At 29.3% G+C, this 24,401-nt stretch overlaps 1 protein-coding gene across 1 annotated transcript in view; it reads right to left on the reverse strand.

Annotated features, from left to right (window-relative positions):
* Positions 1 to 6,244: 6,244 nt before the first annotated feature.
* Positions 6,245 to 24,401, reverse strand: part of LOC100214497 (DNA helicase MCM8) — a 37,677-nt gene continuing 19,520 nt past the window's right edge. Inside the window, exons 12-24 of the mRNA XM_065805427.1 lie at positions 21,488 to 21,556; positions 21,084 to 21,205; positions 18,779 to 18,868; positions 18,568 to 18,630; positions 18,228 to 18,447; positions 17,776 to 17,884; positions 10,032 to 10,238; positions 7,566 to 7,773; positions 7,400 to 7,492; positions 7,190 to 7,266; positions 6,987 to 7,071; positions 6,773 to 6,862; positions 6,245 to 6,568 (exon numbers count right to left, since the gene is read on the reverse strand). Of these exons, the coding sequence (XP_065661499.1) occupies positions 6,452 to 6,568; positions 6,773 to 6,862; positions 6,987 to 7,071; positions 7,190 to 7,266; positions 7,400 to 7,492; positions 7,566 to 7,773; positions 10,032 to 10,238; positions 17,776 to 17,884; positions 18,228 to 18,447; positions 18,568 to 18,630; positions 18,779 to 18,868; positions 21,084 to 21,205; positions 21,488 to 21,556 (1,550 nt within the window). The 3' untranslated portion in view covers positions 6,245 to 6,451. The remainder of the gene's footprint in view (positions 6,569 to 6,772; positions 6,863 to 6,986; positions 7,072 to 7,189; positions 7,267 to 7,399; positions 7,493 to 7,565; positions 7,774 to 10,031; positions 10,239 to 17,775; positions 17,885 to 18,227; positions 18,448 to 18,567; positions 18,631 to 18,778; positions 18,869 to 21,083; positions 21,206 to 21,487; positions 21,557 to 24,401) is intronic.

Genomic DNA, 24,401 nt, shown 5'->3' on the forward strand with positions numbered 1-24,401 from the left:
ATGCAGAGAAATTTAATAATTATTTCATAAAAATTGGGGAAAAACTAGCTAATAAAATAACTCCTGGAAAAAAATGTTATAAATCGTATTTAGAAAAAAAAACGTCAGTTATGAACGAGCTTGATATAATTCCGGATGAGCTTAAAAAAGCATTTAATACCTTACAACAAAACAAAAGTCCAGGTCTAGATGACATTAGCGTGAACGTTGTAAAAAATGTCTACGATATTATTGAATATCCCCTTCTGCATATCTGTAATCTGTCTTTAAAAAATGGGGTATTCCCTGATCAGCTAAAGCTAGCAAAAGTTGTTCCTATATTTAAAAGCGGAGATGATTCTATAGCTTCTAACTACAGGCCTATTTCTATTTTATCATGCATTTCAAAAATATTAAAGCGCATAATGCACAATAGGCTTTACAACTACCTGTTAAACCACCACCTGCTTAATAATAACCAATATGGTTTTCAAAAACACCATTCAACAGAACACGCTATAGCCAAACTTGTCAACGAAATTTTAAATGGGTTTGACAACAATAAATACACTCTTGGGGTTTTTCTCGATCTTTCAAAAGCGTTTGACACAGTTGACCATGAGATTCTTCTTTATAAACTGTATAATTATGGAATAAGAAATAACAATTTAAAATGGTTTCGCTCTTACCTTAATAATCGGAAACAAGCTTTATCATATGACAACACTGTAACACGACTTAAAAACATTACTTGTGGGGTCCCACAAGGATCAATTCTTGGTCCATTGTTATTCCTCGTTTACATTAACGATATCTACTTATCTTCTAACATACTTAACTTTGTCCTTTTTGCTGATGATACGCAAGTATTTTTTAGCCACACAAACATTAGCCTATTATTTAACACTGTTAATCAAGAACTTGAGAACCTGAACGAATGGTTTAAGGCTAACAAACTCTCTTTAAATGTCGAAAAAAGTAAATATATTCTTTTTACAAAATTATCAAAATCTGAAACCCTCCCCTTAAAACTACCTGATTTACTAATTGATAAAACAAAACTTAAACGAGAATACTCAATCAAGTTTTTAGGCGTAATTCTTAATGAACATATTAGCTGGAGTAATCATATCAAAGTAATAGAAAATAAAATATCTAAAATTATTGGTATTATGTATAAAACAAAACATCTCCTGAACGCAAATTGTTTAAAAAATATTTATTTTGCATTTATTCATAGCTACATCAGCTACTGCAACGTTATCTGGGCAAGTACTTATCCTTCAAAGTTAAATACAATCTACAAAATACAAAAACGAGCAAGTCGCTTGATATTAAATGCAAATAAATACGCTAGTGCCAGACCACTACTAAGAGAAATTGGAGTGCCTAATGTCTATGAAATAAATATTCTTAATATACTTATTTTTATGTTCAAGTTTAAAAATGGTATACTACCAAGCATTTTCCAAACTTACTTTTTTTCTTTAAACCACAAATACGAAACTAAATACTCAATAAATAACTTTTTTATACCTAAAACATTATTAAAACAAGCTGATTTTTCGATATCTTGCCGAGGGCCGCGGTTATGGAACTTGGTTTTAACGAGTAATATAAAAACTTTAACCTCAACTCAACAATTTAAACGTGCAACAAAACAACACTTATTTGATTTTGATACAAAGCAATTACTATCTTTTTATTAAAAATTTTGATAATGTTATTTAATTAATATCTAATAAATTGACGCAACATGTTAATTATATTGTATGGTACTTAAAAACATGTTTGATATTATTCTATATTATAATAATAATGCAATTTGTAAATGCAATATTTATTATAACTTACGCCATTTGTAGATGGAATATAAAACAGAATTTATTTGGTTTTGTATGTATATATGAACGGACTTATATTTGCATGTATGTGTGTGTGTGTGTGTGTGTGTGTGTGTGTGTGTGTGTGTGTGTGTGTGTGTGTGTGTGCGTGTATAATAAAAATAAAAGTAGAATAAAATAGAGAATTAAAAATAATAATAATTTTAAAAAATAATTAAAATTTTTTTTTTTTTCTTCTTCTTTTTTTTCTGCAAATAGTAAATTGATTGTTAAATCAGTTTTCTCTTTAGTTTCTACTTTCCTTTTTCATTTTTATCGGCTGAATTTTTTAGTTATATTAACGGGGCTGGATGATAAGACCATGTCTTCTGCCGGCTCCGGTCGAAACTTTAATGTTATATTTTTATGTTGTAAAAACATTGTAAAAGCTTATTTCTTTTTAATGACGAAATAAATAAATAAATAAAGAATGCAAACAATAGTTACACTTTGCTTTATTTTGACCATTGATTAAAACCTTTTTATAAGATGCCCAAACTTTTGAGGTGCATTTTCTCTTTTTAGTTTTAGGTAATACTCTTGACTCAGATGAAAGTGGCTGTTCGGCATCAATAATTGAAGTGATACATTTGCGTTTTCTACCTCTAAAATATCTGTAAAAAACAAATGAAATAAAAAAATAGGTAACTAAAGGAAAAGATTGGTTTTGAACCTTTTATAACTTACGTACTTCTTTAGTCTTTTTCTCTGATGTAATGAAATTTTTGAAACTAAAAATAAAGCTTTTATGAGAAGATTTTTTGATGAGACGAATTTTTGTGAGATGTCTCTTTTTGAAATGATAGAACAAAAAGCAATCCATTAAATAAAAAACATACAATGTTAGAATTTTCGTTACAAAAAACACTTCATAAAACCTGCTTTTTACTTGTTTTTTATAAATCTGTTTTTTACTTGTCTTTTTTTAAAAACTGCATAAAATTGGGTTTTATAATCTGGTTTATGAACCTTTTTGAATATTTCAGAAATCATTGTTGGTTTTCATCGACATACATCTTATATTTAATAAGATATAATGAAAAAAGTATATAAGAAAATTATAACAATGAAAACATATTAATTAAGAAAATGTTAGTCGGGTCTAGGTATAACAGGTCTGAACATTATAAGATTCTTACCCGACCCGTTTAGTTTAGGGTCTGACATGTCTGGGTTTCGGGTCTGAAAAATGAGAACTCTGAGACCCAGACCCGGACTTAACGGGTTGGGTCTGGGTCTAGACCCGACCCATTACCAGCCCTATGAGCATAATATTGATAAATAAAATTGTCATTTCTTAGATCATATTTGTTTTTGGGCTTTGTTGCATATAAATTTTGAAAAGGAGTTAAGTTTATCTTACATTTGAATATAAAGCAAAGAACATTAAAAACATTTAGTTGGTATATTTCAAAAATATTCATTTCGAATAAATTTGGTTTTGCATGGGTAAAACAATCTTTAAAGTTTATTAGTCATGCTAGATGCTTCTGTTGCCGATAAAGAGGATTTAATTGACTTTTCTTGGCACAACCCATGCGATATTTGAATAATTTAGATCGCATTGGATAAGTGAGTAATAAACTTGAATTAATGTCTATTTACAAAACTTATTGTTTTGTATAATATTCCAATATTTTTTGGAACTTTTGTTGCGCAAGGTTTCAATATGATTTTTTCATGTAAGATTTTCATCAATAAGAACACCAAGAAAAAATATAACTTTTCATTGTTTCATTTGAATATCATCTATATATACTTGAAGCATAAAATAGAGTCCATTTAGTTTTTTCTATGTTAATTGTTAACTTACTTAATTTGAACCATTTTGAAATTTTAATTAGCTCCATGTTCATATCATTAAACAGTGTTTTGATATTATGTCTAGACAGAAAAATGTTAGTGTCATCAGCAGACATTCCTATTTTTAAATTTGAGGCATTATAAAGATCATTTTAAACATAAAAGGCTAAAAAAAAGTAAATTTATTTAATATAAACATTTATATTGATAAATGATCAAAGTAATCAAGATGCATACGTTGCATCAAATTTCTTGGGGTAAATTAAATCATAAAATAACTGCAGGCTTTATTATACGCTAATACTTCTGCAACAACTACAACAACATAATACTTCTACAACAACTACAACAACATAATACTTCTACAAGAAAAAACATTTAAGAAATGTAATTAGTTCTTTAATACTTGTTTGTTTTGTAATGAAAGTTTGTTTGTTACTTGAAACTTTTTAATGAAATGTTGTTAATGAAACTTTTTTGTTATCTAAGTTTGATTATTGTTTGTTTTTATAAAATTTTGTATAAAATTTAAATAAAAAATGTTATTGTTTTTATAAAAATTTTGTATATATTATATTTAAATGTTTTTATAAGAACAGAACTTAAATATATTAAAAACTTCTTTTTCTTTTCTTTCTCATTGGAAAACAGCAACGTGGCTCGGTTATAACACAATTTATCTCCTTCTTGCTGCGACCAAGATTTTCAATTAGAGTAATTTCTTTTTTTTGTGTAATTTTTAACTAACGGCAAAATAAAATGACATCTTAAGGTAAAAGTCCTAGAAATGGTTCTGAAAAATTATTAATTACATTTTTTTTATACAATAAAATTTTAAATCAAAGGATTGTTTATATGATCATCAATTGATATGAGCGTTTGGAATAGAGTAAAGCGTTTCTCTATCTAAATAGTGTGTATATATATATATTATATATATATATATATATATATATATATATATATATATATATATATATATATATATATATATATATATATATATATATATATATATTATACACTTTTAAAATTAGGACAGAGTTTTCCGGATTTTCCAATTTTTATGCTTTTAACATTTTTAAAACCCTAAAACAAAGAAAAAATCAAATTTACTTATAACAAATGAAAATTTTATTTGCATATATTTGCACTTTCTTGAGTTATTTTTACAATTGGGTCCTAATTCTTTTAAACCTGACACGAGTCCGTGGGGCGCCCAGCAAACGTTTTGTGCCCGCTGAATTTAGTTTGCAATATTAGAAACAAAATAGAAGAAACGTAACAAGTTAAAGTGGGCATTAACCAAACTTTTTAAAACGTATCAAATTTATTTTTTAATGTATTTTTAAAAAGAAATTTTCGTACTTTAAAAAAAATATATACTTTTATATTTTTTACTTTTTTTTAATAAATTTGCCCCTAGTCATATTATTTACCTTAGCGACGCCCTTAACAACCATAATTTCAACATTGTTATAGAACATTACGGTCCAGAGTTTAAAAATGTTTTGCATTAAAATAAAAACCTATTATATAACCAAACCGTATAAAAAAAAATTAAATTTGTTGTAGTTTTACTTTAAAAAAATGTTTTAAAAATGTAAAACCAATATGTTAAGTTTGCGAGCTGAATTTAACCTTTTTTTATTTTTATCTTTGAGAAACGGCTTCTTGATTTATATTTTTCAGAACATGTTGAAATTTTATTAGGATATTTTAAGGGTCAAATAGATTGATTTGAGCGAAGCATTTTAAATTTCCTAGGTCCCGCAACCATTAAAAACAGTTTTTTTTGTTACCATGGCAACCGTTGTCAGAAAATCTCTCGCTCAAATCATTCCTTTTTCTGTAGTTGTCATTTTAGTACAAAAAGATTTTTAAATTTAAGATTTTTTATTGAGATAACCTTTCTTAAAGTCTTTTTATTGATTTGGTTTCCATGGTCACAGTACCCAAAGTATATAATTCCTATGCAAGTTACTCGTTATAGAGTTCTTTACATCCCTGTTACATAATTTCAGTTCTGTTTAAAGGTTTTAAATGATTTAGCATTAATTTTTGGCAAAAATGTGGCTTTTCTAAAATTTTGATTAACGCCCACTTTAATAAATGATAGAACTAAAAAACTTGTATTTGGAAGACCAAGCATTAAGCTAACAAATACAAAGGCGGTTTTAATGATTTTGAGAAAAAATTACAAGGACTAGCAGTGTCTGACTTGACATCAGATAAAGATTTTGTTATAAACATCGATGTTAATCAGATAACTTATCAACTAGTATAGAATCATTTTAAATAATTTAAGAAACAAAAATAGTTTTGTGAGCTATTTAAAAAATATACATTTTCATTTAAATTATATTATTTTGCTACGTCTGTTAAAAGAACCAGTATATATACTTTAATGAACTTGATTTTCAAAAATGTTAATTAAGTTCATTCGAGTTTATCGTAAAATATTTAAGTTTTCAATAGATATTAGTATCATCTCAAAAAGATCAAAGTTTAAACTTTCAAGATCTTTATAATGCATATAAATGCATTTTATAAAACTAAACAAAAACAAAAACAAAATGTTAGTAAATATTTACAAATTATAACTTTTTTAACAGACATTTCCCAACATCCTTTGTGATGATTGTGATTAGTTATTTCAAAAAACCAAAATACTTTAAACTGGTATTTCGCGTATAAATTGATTTTTTGGGTATTCAAAAACTGCTTTATGTTTTGTTAAAATGAAAAATTCTTAAATTAAAAAATTAGAAGTTTGAAACGGTAAATCACAAACAACTGGACGTTTGCAACTGGTACAACTTTGGACCTTTCATAAGCAAAAAGTTTTGTATATTTAAGCTAGAAATGAAATCACCAAAATTATCTGTGTTGAGCTTCAGTTGCTATAAAAAAAAAAAAAATTAATAAAAACCAGAAAAATAATACTTTTTGTCGGGTTAGTGCACTGCAAAGCACTAATATTTCACAAATTTTCTGTTATACAAATGTCTTGAAAACTTTCACATTCTCCCCAGTAAATTTAAACCCGACAAATCGAACAAAAAAAAGTTGAAAAAATTAGGAAAATTTTAAATAAAAAATTGTACTTTGGCAATTTTCAGCATCTGATCAAAATTAAACAATGAGCTCTTGTTTCTTTCGGATATATGGTTTAACTCGGATATAAACTTTTTGGCCTGTTGAAATAATATAAACTTGATATTAGTTTTTTTGGAAATTTAACATTCTTTTTTAGAATTATATAAATTATTTATCTATAAGATAAGTGTTTCACTTATTTTGTAGGTTTATAATTATTACCTGATAGCGCTTGCTCATTCCAGAACCATTTTGAGACCTGCTATAATCTAAGCTACCATGTTCATTAGTTAACGTATCAATCAAGCTATATTAAGAAATAAAAAAAAAACTAAAATTCAACTAAAAAAAAAGCAACAAAAGTTTATCATCAGAAGAATACATTAGCATATAAATCATTTGAAAACTTGCAACAAACCATATACCTGCTTTTCATGATTTCAATAACATCACGAGCATCCTGAGCAGTTGCATTCTCACGCAATTCTAGTCTTGCTCTCGCCTAACCAATAAAAAATCTTTCAAGTTCTTGTTTAACAAATACATGAAATTAATAGACGAAGCAAAAAAAAAAAAAAAAAAAAATCTTTTTGACTTATCAAATAAACTAAAGGAAAAAAACAAAAAAAAACAACCTCAGTTAGTCTTATAAGAGCTTCTAACTGGCGTGTGGTAATTGGCATGCTATTAGAATCTTGTCGTGCATTACGAAGATTTAAGTAGAAATCCTAAAAACAACAACCGTTTAAAATGAGTAATTATGTATTAATTCAGATTGACTTAAAGCTGGAGTAGACCTACCTGCAACACTTTTATTGCATCCTGAGATAATTCAGGATGGACGTATTTCCGGGCGTACTGAATATATTTTCGTAACAGCTGAGGGGGTAAAGCATCAAAAGACTCATTTTTATCAATTTTAAGTCGCTCAATTAAAGGCTTATCTTCATTCCACTGGTCAAGCAGACTATTAACATCCTTGTTACGTTCAACAGTTACTGATGGAATGCTAAAACCAAAATTAATTTTAAAATATTAATGAATTATCAAAGACAAAGTTTCATTGTTCATAAAATTTTTTTTGTTATATTTTTCTATCGGAAAGCGTAACAAAAAAGTCGTAAAGTCAAAAATCTACTATTCTAAAGGCAACTGTTTATTAAGATGCCATCTTTTTGAACTGATGACTTTATTATCAAATTGTTACGTGTGCTCCAATGACGATTGGTGAAAAATGATTTTCTATTTTTATTTTTGATTATCGTTCAGATGTCATGTTGAAAATACAACAGGTAAAATCATTGTTTTTATGTTATTCGTAGTTTAGCAATCTCTGAAAAAAAGTGTTTATAGTATAAACTGTTTTATGCCACAAGTAGTGGGTGCAAGTAGTTGCAAGTAGTGGGTGCAAGTAATTGCAAAAGTAGTGGGTGTACTGATGATAACACATGATTAGGTAGCTAAGTTTTTCCGATGCTCCTGTTTGATTTTTTTTGTTTTTTTAAATGTTCATAGTTTCGTACATGTGTAGCTTGAAAAGATTTCCATAATGCCATTTTCTAACATTGACATGGAAAAGTTAAAGCAGTAGTAAAGGATGCCTTTTCTGGCGTTAACCTCTTTGCAGATTTACGCCAGGATCGAGTACCTTTATAGTAATACTACCACCTGAAAAATCACCATTCAAGATTTACAAGATCCGTTTACCCTTTCCCAAAATTAAACCAGGGGTTTCTTATTAAAATTTCTTTATCCTAGATAGGAGTTTCACGCGCTATCTAAGTTCAAAGCTACTATGAACAAAAAATTTGTAAATTATAAAAATAAGGATAATAGAATAAATAAAATTTTAAAAAACTCGGAAATATGTATGCGGAAAACACTCATTTAATAGTATTTTAAAGTTAGTGAGTTTCTAGATTTCGTTTGTTTTTTGATAAACTTATGGTGTAATGATTAAAGATTGCCTTAAACAGCCGTGCAGTAACAACCAGTAAAGACTTTTTCCACTCTATACATAATAACATTCGGAAAACACTCATGTATGCTGAAAACACTCATGTATGCGGAATAAATCTTTTAAATTGACTAAATTTTACAAGGATGCATTTTATGTATAGAATGTTATTATGTATAAAGTGGAAAAAGCCTTTACTGGTTGTTACTGCACGGCTGTTTAAGGCAATCTAAAATCATTACACCATATATGGTGTAATGATTTTTTGATAAACTTATAAGTTTATCAAAAAACAAACAAAATCTAAAAACTCACTAATTTTAAAATACTATTAAATTTTTCTATAAACAATTTTATATTATTAAATAAAAAGAATATAAAAGATTCATTTTTCCTTGTTAAATAAATATATGTCAAGCGGAATAAAAAAAAAAAAAAAATATTAAAAAAAAAAAAAGATTTGGGATCACTTTATTGCTTTTTGTGATTTTTATGGAAAACTTGTCTTGAGCCAAGTAAGATAATTTTCATACTTGATGACTGAAATTCACTTATCCATGAACATCTACAACTTTTAATGATCGTTGAAAAACGATTTTAAAGTTAATATTAGTTTTTAGTGCATTTATATTTTTGTTTTTATCACTTTTAAGTGCAAAAGGTAATTTTTTTGTAACAACCACCAAATTATTAAACTTTAACCCTTTATGCACGTAAAAATCTAAAAATTATTATTTGTACCTCTAGCTGTGTTACCAAATATGTTGTTGCTGTGTTACCAAATATGCTTTCAAAGTTAATATTGAACTATTTTTTTCGGAGAAAATTTGCTGTTAAAAAAATATTGCATTTTAAATTTCAAATTATTATTTTTATATTTTAAAAAGTTGTCAAACATAATAAAAAAAATAAAAAAATAAAATAACTGCAATATTATAATTAAAAAAATAAACACCAAATCTGGTAATTAAGCAATGGCACTAAATCTAAATTTTCTTCTATCTAGACTGTATAACTGTGTGGACAGGCAAGATATGGATCTTGCTAAAACAGTCACCATTCTTTTCAGTCATGTCAGTTGATGGAACAATGCAGTGCTCTAGTGTCGCAATATGCAAGTAGCTTGCTTGATTCAATATGTAGAGATGTTTCAAAACTTGAAAATTTTTTTTCTTTTACTTTTCCCAAGTCTACATAACACCTCCACAACCACTTTAATCTTTTTTCATTACATGAAAGTAATTGGCTTTTTACTGAACTGGAAAAAAAAAATTTGTTAAAACAAAAACCAAAAACAAGTCATTACTCACTTATCAAGATTAGAATGCAATGAAACAACATGCTCTGACAATATTCCATCAAGTTCTTCATCTGGTTGATCAAGCAAAACAAATACTAAATCGAATCTTGAAAGGAGAGCACTACCCATCTTTAAGTTTTCAGAAACTGTTTTTCCACGATTATAGTGTCCACCAACTGGATTTGCAGCAGCAAGAATAGAAGTTCTTGCAGGTAAGCTAATCACAAAAATTATGATGAGATTATTTTTAAAATATATGGATTTAAATATAAACTTTTATTCAGGAAAAAAACTTATTTAGGACTCCAGGACTACCAAACTTTATTTTTTAGTAAAACTTCTTTTTTTTGCATGAAATTAGGTTTTTAGTTTCATCAATTAACTTTTAATATATTTGTGCTGTAATAAGTAAAATTAATTCATTTAAACTTGCTTGCCAAATTTTTTATATCTTGTTAATGCGACACAATGATCGCGAAAAGTGACCAACGGAGCTGTCCAGTTACGTAGAACTGGGAGATGTGAAAATAAAAACAGTTATTAGATGGTGTTGTAGAATAAAAAGTAAAAATCATAAGAAAATATAAAGTGAGTGGTAAGACTTTTGTGAAGGTGAAGAACGAAGTTAGATGCTCGGGGAAAGGGGAAGGGAGGCAGTGGGAGAAACAACTAACACTCTGTGTGTAGATCATGTGAAAAAGAACATATATTTGATATACTGATTTTAAAGACTGTTGATGTCTACAGGTGTGATGGTGTAGTGCATTAGTATGTATTGTTTGTTCGTCTAGCATGGTCTTGTTATGTTTTCATTCACTTTCAAATCGGTTGAATAGAAAGCTAAACATACTCACTTCTGGCGCTTATGGGCGAGCACATCAGAGTCAGACATAAGACCTACAAAATGGATTTCAATTGATCGAATGCACACATTAGTCACCATAGGCCACAAGCCATCACTCTTAGCCAAAAGAGCTACTGCCCTGTGCTGGTAAGAAATAATGTGCTATGGAGTGAGATTTTAGATCTGAGCACATAGACAGCAAGCGCTGATCCGACGTGCATTGTGGAGCTTCCGAATGAATGTGTGCGTGAGTGTCAGTATAGTCATTAGGTTATTGATTGCCGTACCACATCCAGTGGAATAGCCTAATGTCTGTTTTGTCGTTGTGGTGTACATTGGAAAAAGTCGGGGCTCACCAGCCACAAAGAATACATTTATTGTTTATGCGACACAATGATCGCAAAAAGTGACCAATAGAGCTGTCTAGTTACGTAAACCTGGGAGATGTATAATCCCATAGTGTATGTATAAATCCCTTGGTGTATTTATGGCTAGTTGACTTAAAATATCACACAACATAAATTAATAAAATGAAATAAGTAAATAAAAAAATTGTAACAAATAATGGTTCAGACAATATAAAAAGTAAATATACGCGTTCTGCAAGGTTCGAACTCTAAAGCTTCAGATAATGACGCAGTGCGTCATTATCTGAAGATTCAGAGTTCGAACCTTGAGTTCTAACCACCATGCTATAGTGTCCATATGTAAATGTGAAAAAAATGTTTATAAATCTGATATAATTAATGTATTAAACAGTAAAAAATAGGAAACTGACAATTCCCTAGTATCAGCAAAATATTTAAATATCGTGAATAAAACAAATATATAATAAAAAGCTACCAAAGCATTGAAATATATGGTTACAAGAGGTAAAAAAATGTTGGTGCCACGATAACCAATTAGAACTAAGTAGTGGATTAAAAGTGATCCCCCTCCTCAGGAATGCACTGCGATCACCAATGACATTTCGGGGAGCCCAAGCTCTGCACTAACGCCACTTGTCAGTGGCGTGTCCTTGCAACAGATTTCACTGCCTGCACTCTACGTCATGCTAGTCAATATTGCAACATAATAGGACTACACTATAAAAACCAAAAAACCCAATCCCAATCCCAGTTTTTAATATAGCTCCAGCATTCTTAGAAATCTTGTGAGGGTGGTGAGGGATGCACATGGTGTAGCTGTATATATGTGCATAAATACACACACTCACAACATGAAAATAAACACATATCTCTACACATATACATGCATACATATCTATATCTATATCTATATATATATATATATATCTATATCTATATATATATATACATAGCACATAGTACTTCAAAGTGACTTACCATTTTTATGATTACGATATGCCTAATATATATCTATGTACATATATATGTATATATAACAATCCAGAAATTCATGACTCATAACAATATGAACTAGGATAAAAATAGTATATGGTAAAGGTATACAAACGTAGTGTGAAATTTAGTAAGACAAATAGTTCAGAGAATATAAATCTCACCTGAAAGGTGGAGATAACTCCTAACTGAAAATAGTTTTAGATAATAACAAATTGATAGATTGATAACTCAAGATAGCCAGCTAATTCACAATATAATTAGTGGATACACTAGAAATGAATATTAATTTATTATGTAGAATGCTATATAAGAATGGACCAACACAAGTCATAGATGCGTAATTGATCAAAGGGTGTCTAGCGGACTGAAAAATAGAGTTAAAAAACAAAGATTGTTTACATAATAACCATAAGAACACTATTGAAGACTGTGTAGTGCAAAACTAAAACAAACTGACTTATCAACGTCAGATAAAATTCCTTAGGATCAAAAAATCTAACAATATGGTAGTTGAATACAAAAAGTACAACCAAAATTCATGGTGTAATGTAATGTGAGTGACTAAAAGGTAATAAATAAAAAAAAAATAACATCAAAAGTTAGTAAACCAAGTGGCTAATATACCACTTAAAGAATGGTAAAAGAAATAAACAAATGGATCTGTCTTGTAAAGAACGCATGCTAAACGTTATCTATTTTTGTCTTATTTTGGGGTGTACCGTATGTAAAAAATATATTGTATTGATTTGTCATTGTAGTCCTTGTGTGGTTAGTATGTATTTTAATAAGATATAAAATGCATTCATTTTATTTTTTATTCTAAAATATGGGTAAATCATTTTGTTTTTCTTCGGGGTTTTTCCATTCACATGGACATGGATCAATGTTTAAAGATCTCATAGAATTGAGATAGATGTCAAAATAAAACCATCTATGTGAATGGTTCTCAATGTTTCTAGCTAGCCACAGCAGTTGGTACATCCTTTTGTTATATTTTGTGCGGTTTTTTCTAAAGCCGAGGATTAGGAATTTGAATATTAAGTATGGAGAGCATCCGTTACCAATGAAAAAAATTGTCAATATAAATGTTTCAGTGTCGGTTGTAGTTATGTTCCAGAATATTATCTGTATGGATAGTGGCCAGGTATTTATAGGGTGAAAGCATATTCCATTCATTTCTTTATAAACGATGTATCGTTCTCTATCAAGACTTGCATTAGATGATGCATTCGTGTCTTCCGTGGCTTGGCGAAGGAATATCTCTATAGCACGTTTATCCTAAAATAGCAGTTAAGTGTGTAAATCAAATGTCTAGTATTTTTATGTAATTACATCTAGGCCTTCTTGTTTTTTGTAAGTGAGTATTTGTAAAAGCCTTCTGGTGTATCTATCAGCGTCGAATAAGTAATAATATAACAATTTGTACTTACTGAATTATTGTATAATAAAGTAAAAAACATAAACAATATAGGTGCTATATTTTCTATGTAAAATAATTTAAAATACAAAACTGTAACATGCTGGTGGGGGCAGAAGTACGTCCTACTGGCTAAATACGGACTGGAGCAAACAGTGGATGTTCAGTTATTGTGATTAGCAGTGTATTTAGTGCGAATAAGTCTATCTCTGAGGGAAAGTGTATTAGTGTGTGTGAGGGTGAGTGCTGGTGGAAAAGTGTGCAGAGTTCTGGATCATTGTGGATAAGGTGCCAGTTGTGTAATATCACAATACTGATTCGTATACCTTGTTCATTGTAAGGTGTGACTATGGGGAAGATGTGGGTGTCATCAGGTTCTTTGTTTTTGTGGATAAGATCTTTCTGTATGTATAGTAGGACTTTATTAATGTTCCTGTTAATGATATCAAGATGGTACCCCTTAAGATCTAACTTACGCACTGTGTGTGGATTTCCTTAAATAGGTAGTGGGAGTCAGATATAAGCTTATTATATCTCATTGTTTGGCTGTGGATGAGACTTGATGTGATATGATGTGGGTAGTATAAACTGAAATGTAGGAGGCTCATTGTGTCAGTGGGTTTATGGTGAAGTGTGCTCTGTATTATACCTAGATGATTTTTGTAGAGAGTTAGGTTCATAAAGTCAATTGAAGTCTGAGTAGTTAAAAGTGAATTTAATGGTGGGTTGTTCATAAATGTTGTAACATGTTCGAGATCTTCTATAGAGCCTGTGAATATGAAGGAAATGTCATCAATGAATCTTTTGTAAAAGGTGATGCTGTGCTTGAATTATCCAGTGATGGCTTCATCTAATGTGCCCATGAATATGTTAGTGTATGGTGGTGCGATGCGTGTACCCAACAATGTCCCTGTAAATAGTTACAATCATCAAACTGGAACGTTGTGTTTGTCAGAATGGTGTCAATCATAATCTGTATATATGCTACAGGAGGTGAATTGGGTGGTCTTATGCCATGTGGTGTGTTATTAAAAAGTTGTTTGATAGCTTCTATGCCATTTTTATGGGGTAAGTTAGTGTACAGGGATGTAACATCAGCGGTAACGAAGATGTATTTTTGAGGCAGTAGTGGTTGATTTTGGAGTATGTGGAGAAATTGTATAGAGTCTCTGAAATATGAAGGAAGTGTTTCAGCTTAGTGGTTGTATGAACTTAGTTACAAAGTATGAGAGGTGGTCTGTGGGACCATCTCAAGCAGAAACAAGTCGGAGAGGAATTCCAGGTTTGTGTATTTTGGGGAGTCCATAGAACAGGGGAGGGCGACACAGATTGTTTGGATGTATGTAATTTGCTGTCTTCTCGTCAATTACTCCTTTGAATAAGATGTAATCAATTGTCGATGCAACGTTAGGTTGGGGTGATTATCTTTATCTTCTCATTTAGCACTATGTCCATTTCACTCTTAATCCTTTTAAAGAAAAGATTTAAGTTTGCACTGTTGTAGGGTTCTAAACCGTGCACCCTCTGTTGAATCATCCTGCATTTACATGCAGGAGGGTTCCAAAACCGTGTCAAGTCTCCTTTTCATTGGTATCCGTTGGGGTGGTCCTTCATTGTCCTTAAAATGAACTTTAAGTAGCATAATCCTTTTTTTTGGAAAAAAATTAAAAAGGAATATGCTACTTAAATTGCATCTTTGAAAATATACAAAATTGCATCTTTGAACATTCTTCCTGGAACATATTAGTTGTTTTGGATAAATCTCATCCCTCTACTTAGTACTTGTCTTTGCGCTTTAATGAGGTCATGGTCCGATTTGATTGTGATCATTCGATTAATCATTTCCGTGGTGGCTCTTGCTTTTTCCACCCTTATCTTATTGTGAAACGATCCTCGGAAATCTTTCATTGGAACCGGAGTGAACTTCCTTTGTTCCTCAGATGGTGTGAAGATTGATTTGTTGTTCTAGAAAGTTATGGAGAAATTGATTTAGCAAGGTGGTAAGCTAAGGGTGGTTCATCGGTACAGTGTCTCTATAGGTATATGTACACCCCTAATTAGGTGAGTAGAGAGTTAGCCCACTACTTAAGAATTTAGAGATAATAGGCTTCATTGTAACCCTTAATGACATGTATAATAAAGTTATCTGTGTTATGTCGGAGGGGACAGTGGTCTAATACATAATAATCAAAATTGATAATAATTGACATGAATTGATGTGATAAAATGCTTGTATATACACACAAAATAAATGCAACTAAAAGACGCAGCCTCGCATCGAACCTGAAACCGCAGACACCAAAAGCGGCACACTATCCACTAAACTACAAGAACTGATGAGATGCAAGCAAAGTAAAATATGTAAATTTACTAATATAAAACAAAAATAAAAAATAACAAATAAAATACAAAATAAAAAAATAAATAAATTAAAAATAGAAAAGTATAATAGGTGATGAGGTGTGCCACAAAAAATGGCGATTGAGACTAAAAATATCTACAAATGTGATAGTGTGGTGCACATGATAGTAATGTCTAATCATCTGGTAAAGTCTAAATATATAATCGCTCACCCTTGTAACTCTCTCCCTTGGGTAACTCAAAAGTAAATAATCAAAAAAAGAACAAATATTTGATACACTGATTTTAGAGACTGTTGATGTCTACAGGTATGATGGTGTAGTACATTAGTATGTACTGCTTGGTTGTCTAGCATGGTCTTGTTATGTTTTCATTCACTTTCAAATCATGTAAATAGAAAGCTAAACACACTCACTCCTTGTGCTTATGGACTAGCACATCAGAGCCAGACATAAGACCTACAGAATGGATTTCAATTGATCGAATGCACACATTAGTCACCGTAGGCCACAAGCCATCACTCTTAGCCAAAAGAGCCACTGCTTTGTAAGGAATGATGTTCTATGGAGTGAGATTTTAGATCTGAGCACATAGACAGCGAACGCTGATCCGACGTGCATAGTGGAGCTCCCGAATAAATGTGTGCGTAAGTGTCAGCATAGTCATTAAATTATTGATCACCATAACCATATCCAGCGGAACAACCTAATGCCCATTTTGTCGTTGTGGTGTACATTGGAAAAATCGGGGCTCACCAGCCACAAAAAATATATTTATTGTTTATGCAACACAATGATCAAAAAAGTGACCAACGGAGCCGTCCAGTTACACAGACCTGAAGATGTGAGAACAAAAATAGTTAGTAGATGGTGTCATACAATAGAAAGATCATAAGAAAATATAAAGTGAGTGGTAAGACTATTGTGAAGGTGAAGAACGAAGTTAGATGCTCAGGGGGCAGGGGGAGAAATAACTAACACTCTGAGTGTAGATTATATGTGACAAAGAACAAATATTTGATATACTGATTTTAGAGACTGTTGATATATACAGGTGTGATGGTGTAGTGCATTAGTATGTATCGTTTGGTCCTCTAGTATGGTCTCGTTATGTTTTTGTTCACTTTCAAATTGGTTGAATAGAAAGCTAAACACACTCACTTCTGGCGCTTATGGGCTAGCACATCAGAGTCAAACATAAGACCTACAGAATAGATTTCAATTGATGAAATGCACACATTAGTCACTGTAGGTCACAAGGCATCACTCTTAGCCAAAAGAGCTACAACCCCGTACTTATGTGTTAAATTTTTATAATCTTTTTATTTTAAACTTATTTATAAAATCTTAGTTTAAACCTCTGTTACACTAACATTACATTTTTAATAATATATACTCCTGGACTCCTATACTTTGCATCATTTCCTTTAACATTATAAGTTCAGTATAATAAATAAGTTATATTTACAAGTTATAAGTGTATTTATAAATATAACAAAGTAGAAAATGATGGAAATATTTAGAAGAAAATATAACTAAAAACATTTACAAGCCAATATAGAAGAAAAAAAATTAATTTTTATCAGTATATTAACTTTTGAATAATTTTGATTAAGTGAAATTATTAAATTATATGCAAATTGCGTTTTATTTTTGCTTAAGTAAGATTGCTAAAAAATTTTCTTTTCAATAAACTTTGAAATAAGTTTAAACTTTATACTTCATTTTTATTTGCATATATGCACAAAATATAAACTTTAAATGCATACCTACACAAAATACCAGCTTTTGCAATGCTTATGCTCTGCTGTTCCATTGCTTCAAGTAATGCTTGGTGTTGACTGCCCATTTTATCAAACTCATCAATGCAACAACAACCTTTAAAATCATATTGAACTCATAATAACATATATATGTTATTATTCACATGATATGTGCATAATAACATATATTAATATAGTTTTTGGTTTGCAGGATAAAAAATTTTTTTTTTGATTTGCAGGACAAAATAATCTTTGGTCTGCAAATTAATTTTTTTGTTGTTGTTAAGAATATTTTAGGCTGTTGAGTAAATGATAACTAAGAAATTTTCCTTATTTAAAATTTTTTAAAATTTTTTAGGCTAAAATTTATTTGCAAGTTGAGCTAAAAGGTTCGTACACAGTTCAAATTAAATTTGAAAAACTTATATAAATATAACAATAAGTTAAAATATAAGCACCTTTATCAGCCAAGACAAGAGCACCTGCTTCTAATGAATAATTACCAGTTCCACTTTCCTTTGAAAGTGTCACTGTAAGACCTGTAGTAGTTGTTGTACTGCCACATACATATACACTGCGTGGTGCAATGTTAGCAACTGCTTGCAAAATTTGACTCTTGCCTAAACCAGGATCTCCAACAATTAACACATGAATATCACTGCGCACAGGAATTAAATTCTAGAACAAATAACTTGAAAATAATTTATTTAAGAAATAATGAAAATTTTATAACTTTATAATTTCATAATTTTTTAGATTTTGTTGAAACTTTTCTTAAGCATAAATAATCAAAGGTACCTTACTGTCTACATATTTTTGAGAACCACCAAATAATGCTAGTGCCAAACCTGCTTTAACAAGCTAAAAATATAAAAAAACAATTATCTTTAGATTTAATAAGCTAGAAATATAAAAATAATTATTTTTAGATTTAACAAGCTAGAATATAAAAATAATTATCTTTAAATTTAATGTATGTAATGTTGACAAAAAAAAACAAACAACTTACCAGTAGACCATATATAGTTGGACATAATGAACCAACAATTAATCGAAACAACTTTTGCTCTTCTTGGATTTCACGAATAGCATACAATTCCTATAAATAACATTTAACAACTATAAATAGCATGCAACTCCTGTAAATAAATAAAATAACAGTTTAAACACAGGTTTAATATATAGTAATGGTTGTCAACCTATCTGGAAATAAGAAGCATTTAAATTATTTATAAATACCAAATTTAATCAAAGTTTTAATAAAGCTTTTTTTTTTTTAAACATCTTCGCTTCCAACAAGGCTGCAAGCAACCACTAATTAAAGTTGGAAGTTACTGGAAGAGAAAAGATAAAAGATTGTAGAGCAAAATAACGATTGACGGACGACTTAAAGGATTGCAAATAATATGAATCAGGAAAGCAAGATGAAGGAAGCGAATTCCAAAGAGCTGATGTTCGAGGAAAAAAACTAGACAAATAAGGATTTTTGGAGCACTTAGGAACAGTCACAGAAAAAGGATGAGACTTAATTGAATGACGAGTAACATGAGAATGAATTTTAGTAGATGGCACAAGAGACCCTAGCTCTTTAGAGCAGTGCCCATTAGAATATTTGTAGAAAAGAGAAAGAGAAGCAACATTACGACGATGTGATAATGGTTGGAGGTTGGCTGCAAGAGCAGGTCCAACTATGTTTATAATGCGTTTTTGCACCTTGTCTAAAAGAGAAAGGGCATCATTAGAAGATCCACCCCAGATATGGCAACAGTATCCATACAAGGCCGGATTTGAGATTTATAGAGATAGAGAATAGAATCCGAAGTAAGAAAGTATCGAGCTCAATAAAGAGATGCAACCTTAACATATGCTAATTTTGGAACTGATTTGATATATGGTTTTCAAGAGAGATTGGAAGTAAGAGTTAATCCTAGAAGATGAAGAGTTAAGTGATGATCGAGTACATCACAGTTCATAAATATAGGAAGATCTAAATTATTGCAATAACGATTGCATGTAAACAATATGTTTAAATGTTAGTGTTTTATATATGTATGTATGTATGTATGTATGTATGTATGTATGTGTGTATGTGTGTATGTGTGTATGTGTGTGTGTATGTATGTATGTATGTATGTATGTATGTATGTATGTATGTATGTATGTATGTGTGTGTGTGTGTGTGTGTGTATGTGTGTGTGTGCGTGTGTGTGGATGTAAACAAAATGTTTAAAAGGCTACTGTTTACAAGTAAGTTTAGAAAATCAAACTCACAAGATTAATTATTACACTAATAAATGCCAGTGCCAATCAGAATAATACAAGAAAACCAAGGTTTTCAAGATTTCAACTAATTTCAAAAATATTTATTTTTTATAAAAATTTTTAATAAATTTTAATTTTGAAATATTTAAAACAGCAAAATTTTTTTGATATTAAACAAACAAACTGTATAAAACGACTTTGTAAATTAAAATGATTTTTGATCAGCAAAACTAATTTTGCAAAATTACAATTATTAAGTGTCTTAAGGCAACAAATTGTTTAGAAAAACTTTTTCACAACTAAAAAGAATACAAGATGCTAATTAATCACAAAATTAGTTGGAAATATGTTAGTAAACTCAAAATTCCATGTATTAAAAATGTTTTAGTCAAAGAATAAAGTGAAAAAAATTACTAACTCCTATGTAATGAATTGTTGTTGATTTCGAAAACTTAAACAGAAATTTTTAGAATTTTGATAATCTAAAAATATTACACTAAGTTGTTTTAGCACTACTTTCAGAACTTTAATGAAAACTTTTTTTTTTGATTTAGAGAATTTTGAAAGCTAAAAATTGTTTTAGTGTAAAACTAATTATTTGGTAGAAAACTTTTTAAAAAATAATAAAAAAGCAAATGTTTTGCATATTACTTGCCTATCTTTACTTATAATGGTATGTAGCAATGAGGTAGCAAATACCAGCATACAGTTGCAAATTGAAAGGTACCAAATAAATACCAAGCAAATTGCAGAAATATAGGATATAAAAAAAACAAACTGTATGCCTATATGAAATAATAGGTTCCCAATTTGCACCTGATGGTAATACCTGTTGGTTAAAAAAAAAATTCCAGTTTCAATATTGACAAGATTAATATGAGAGTATTTCTTTTTATTTGTATCTTTAAATTAAAATGCAACAATGTCTATATTAACATGACTAATTTGACAGAATTTATCTTGTTCTTAAAAAAAGGAAAATTTTTAATGACATTTTATTTGTTCTGTAAACTACATTTTTCAAAATAAATACACAACTTAAAACACTCTACCTTTAATGTGAATTCTGAAGAACCATCTTCAATAACATTATTTTGTGAATCTTTGTTGTTTGTTATAGAAATAGCATGAATATATAATATATATATTGAAGTATCAATAGTTTTTCCCATATCTAAAATGTTAAGTATTTATTATTAAATAAATTTCAAAATGATTTTTTCAATACTTATTATCTCCTACAAAATAAGAACTCTTAATATCAAAACTTACAACTATAACAATTTTTCAATAAAAAAAATGTAAGGCTTTTTTTTCAAACTACAAAACATATTCGTTCTTATTTAAGACATTAAAAAATTCAAAAGCAAATAAAATATTTTACAAATATATTATTTTAAATATTTAAAATAATATTAAAAATAATCAACAAAAAAATAAGCATAAAAAATATTACTATTTTCCTCTGAAGTTACTTTAACAATTCCAGTACATGTGATAACATCTCCAGGTACACAACTATCAACTATTAAGAAAATTTTATAAATAACTTTTCTTCAAAAAACATTGTCTATTATACTTTTATATTATAAAGTTTATAGTTGTATTTTTATTTCTATTTTTAGCAATGGGTGTTTCATTTTTCCTAAAGTGCGATTACAAGAAATACAAAGATATGTGTGTGTCTTTGTATCACTTAAAGTTACAATTTAAATGTGTAAAAAATTGATACATAGATATATATACAAAAATTCATTATGATTGCACAATATTTGGAGGTTGGGCACTTTTATCTCAAATTAACAAAACTTATAATATTAAAATTCTGCGTTTCAATGTATGTTTTCTTTCTATTATTTTTATTTAAAATTTCTTATTTGCAAGTTAATAATTATATTTGAAAATGGAAATTAAAAAAGATATTTAGTTGTTATAAAAAGTTCCCAAAGATGAGTTATTACAAGCTCAGTGTCCTTTAAAAGAACAAGTACTTTATTAACCACAAGGAAATTAAAAAAAAAATCTCTTTTGAATCCTGGAAAACTCTTTTGAGAAAACTTTTTTGAATGCTGCTAAATCTACCGGTACTTTAATTATTAAATTACCAGAAAAAAATATGTGCCAATATACAGAGGTTGTATAAGGATACCGAAATTTGTGCTGAGAGAAATCGAGAGATATAGATAAAGTAAGTATGAGATTTAGAAAGATGATCTCTATTTTTAGACTAAATATGATGGACATGATTAAATATCTTACAAGAAGAAAATTACTAAAAAAGAAGAATTTTACTAAAAGATTGTCAACAAGTAGAGCAGACAAGATTTTCGCCTCAAAAAGAAGTGTTAATAAAAAGTGTTAATAAAAACTTAAAAAAGTTTATGTGAATAGAAAAAAAGTCATACAAGAACAAAGATATCTCAATATAATAGATACTTTGGATGGATTATCTGTATCATCATTAGCACCAAGCAACAAAGAGGTCATGTTTTACACTTGTAATAAAAAAACATACCCTAGTCTTAAAGTAAAACTTCTTGATCTGATAATCACTTCTACTTGGAGTCAAAAACAGCTTCTGTTCAACAAAAGCAGCTTCAATTCAACAAAAGCAGCTTCTATTCAACAAGAACAGCTTCTATTCAACAAGAACAGCTTCTATTGCAAAAGCAGCTTCTATTCAACAAGAACAGCTTCTATTCAACAAGAACAGCTTCTATTCAACAAGCGAAGTTTTTATCTATAGCTACTGCTAAGATCCTTAGCAATGTTTTACTAATTTCCATATATTCGTCTATGATTTACCGAGCTTGGGTGATCAATAGAGGTAAACTAGCACAGAAAATTAAAAAGTACCTTTTTAAAAATCTTCTTTATTTGGTTCTTACATTGAAATAGTAAACCACTGTTGCCAGTTACCTATGGGAGTTCCCTTTTTCGAAGATTGAGAAGCTTTTTCGAAGATTGAGAAGCAGTTCTAGTGACTGGTAGATATTTTGAGAATTTTTTTGATATTTAATCGGCTTAAAAATGCACTGGACAAGGGGATGGTAAAGTATTTATTCAGAAAGTTGTTCAATTTACAAAATATCATTGGTATGTCGTTTGATATTACTTTATTTAATATAAAAATAATCCAACACGTGTGTTCACAACAAGTGTGAACCAAAATAAAAATGAATTCAAATGAAGATTATTGTGGTTACCTTGCTGACTTCATGTCTATAAATTTGTTATAAATGTTTATAAATAGAAAAGAGTGCTCAAAAAGTGTTGCAGTTTACGATTAAATGATCCTGACAACCAGATCTTCCAAAAGTTCAAAAAACTCCTGTTCAAGAACTTTTAAAAGACGAAAATTACCCAAATAAGTACTACAAAACTAAAACAAATTATTGCGAATTTCGCTCTCAAGGGGTTGCACTGGAAATGACTTCTGTTTTGGGATCCCAGGAGCTTTGTATAAGACAAGGTGGATGGCAAAGACAATATATGCACTTAAAACAGTCCTTTTTACTTAAAAGAAATGAAAACAAGTAGTTGACTTGGTCAGTCTCATATTTTGGCACAACATCAGCCGAGAACCAAGAGGCTGTATCTCCACTTTTTGAGATTCGAAGTAATTCAATTTTTAAATTTTAGAGCAGAAATACTGACAGTTTATCTTTTTGTAAAATATTTATATTTTTAAGTCTAATTGTAAATTGTCTTAAGAGAAAGTAATTTTTAAAAAATGGAATTAAATTGCTTTTCCAGTGTTGGTGAGACCTGGACTCACCAACACTAAATTATTTTTTAAATATTTTAATGCAGTTATGAAAAGCATAAAACCAAAAAAGATTGCAAAACATAATTTTTTGTTCGTAAATTATGTTGACACTATATAAACAATAAATAATACAAAATTAGTTTCAGAATTAAAAAAAATATATATTTAATTTTGTTGGTTACAAATTTTAAGCTGGTCGCGATTAAGATAACAAAAATCGATAACAGTTAAAATTAAACACTAGGTGAATGTTTGTAAGACCGATGACATGTATTCTTTGTCTTGAAGTGGCATAAATTTTAACATTGATTTTAGATCTTTTACTTATTTTTTTGAGATTTCTTTTTTTTTCTTTAAACATTTTCGGTTGCACAAACTTTACATCATTTACAATTTTTTTATTATTTGAATTTTGGTGTCTGGTGTTATAGTTGAGAATATTTTTCAACTTCCATTCAGAACTAAACTCAGTTTTATATTCAACATTCAGGCTTACCTGCTAAGTATTTAAGTATCTTTACTTTAGCATATGGAACATTTTTAATCAATAAATAATTCTTAGCAACGGTTTGTAAGTCCACCATCTGCTCTTTAATTTGAA

The sequence above is a fragment of the Hydra vulgaris genome, chromosome 09 (assembly GCF_038396675.1).
Source record: "Hydra vulgaris chromosome 09, alternate assembly HydraT2T_AEP".
NCBI lineage: Eukaryota > Metazoa > Cnidaria > Hydrozoa > Anthoathecata > Hydridae > Hydra > Hydra vulgaris.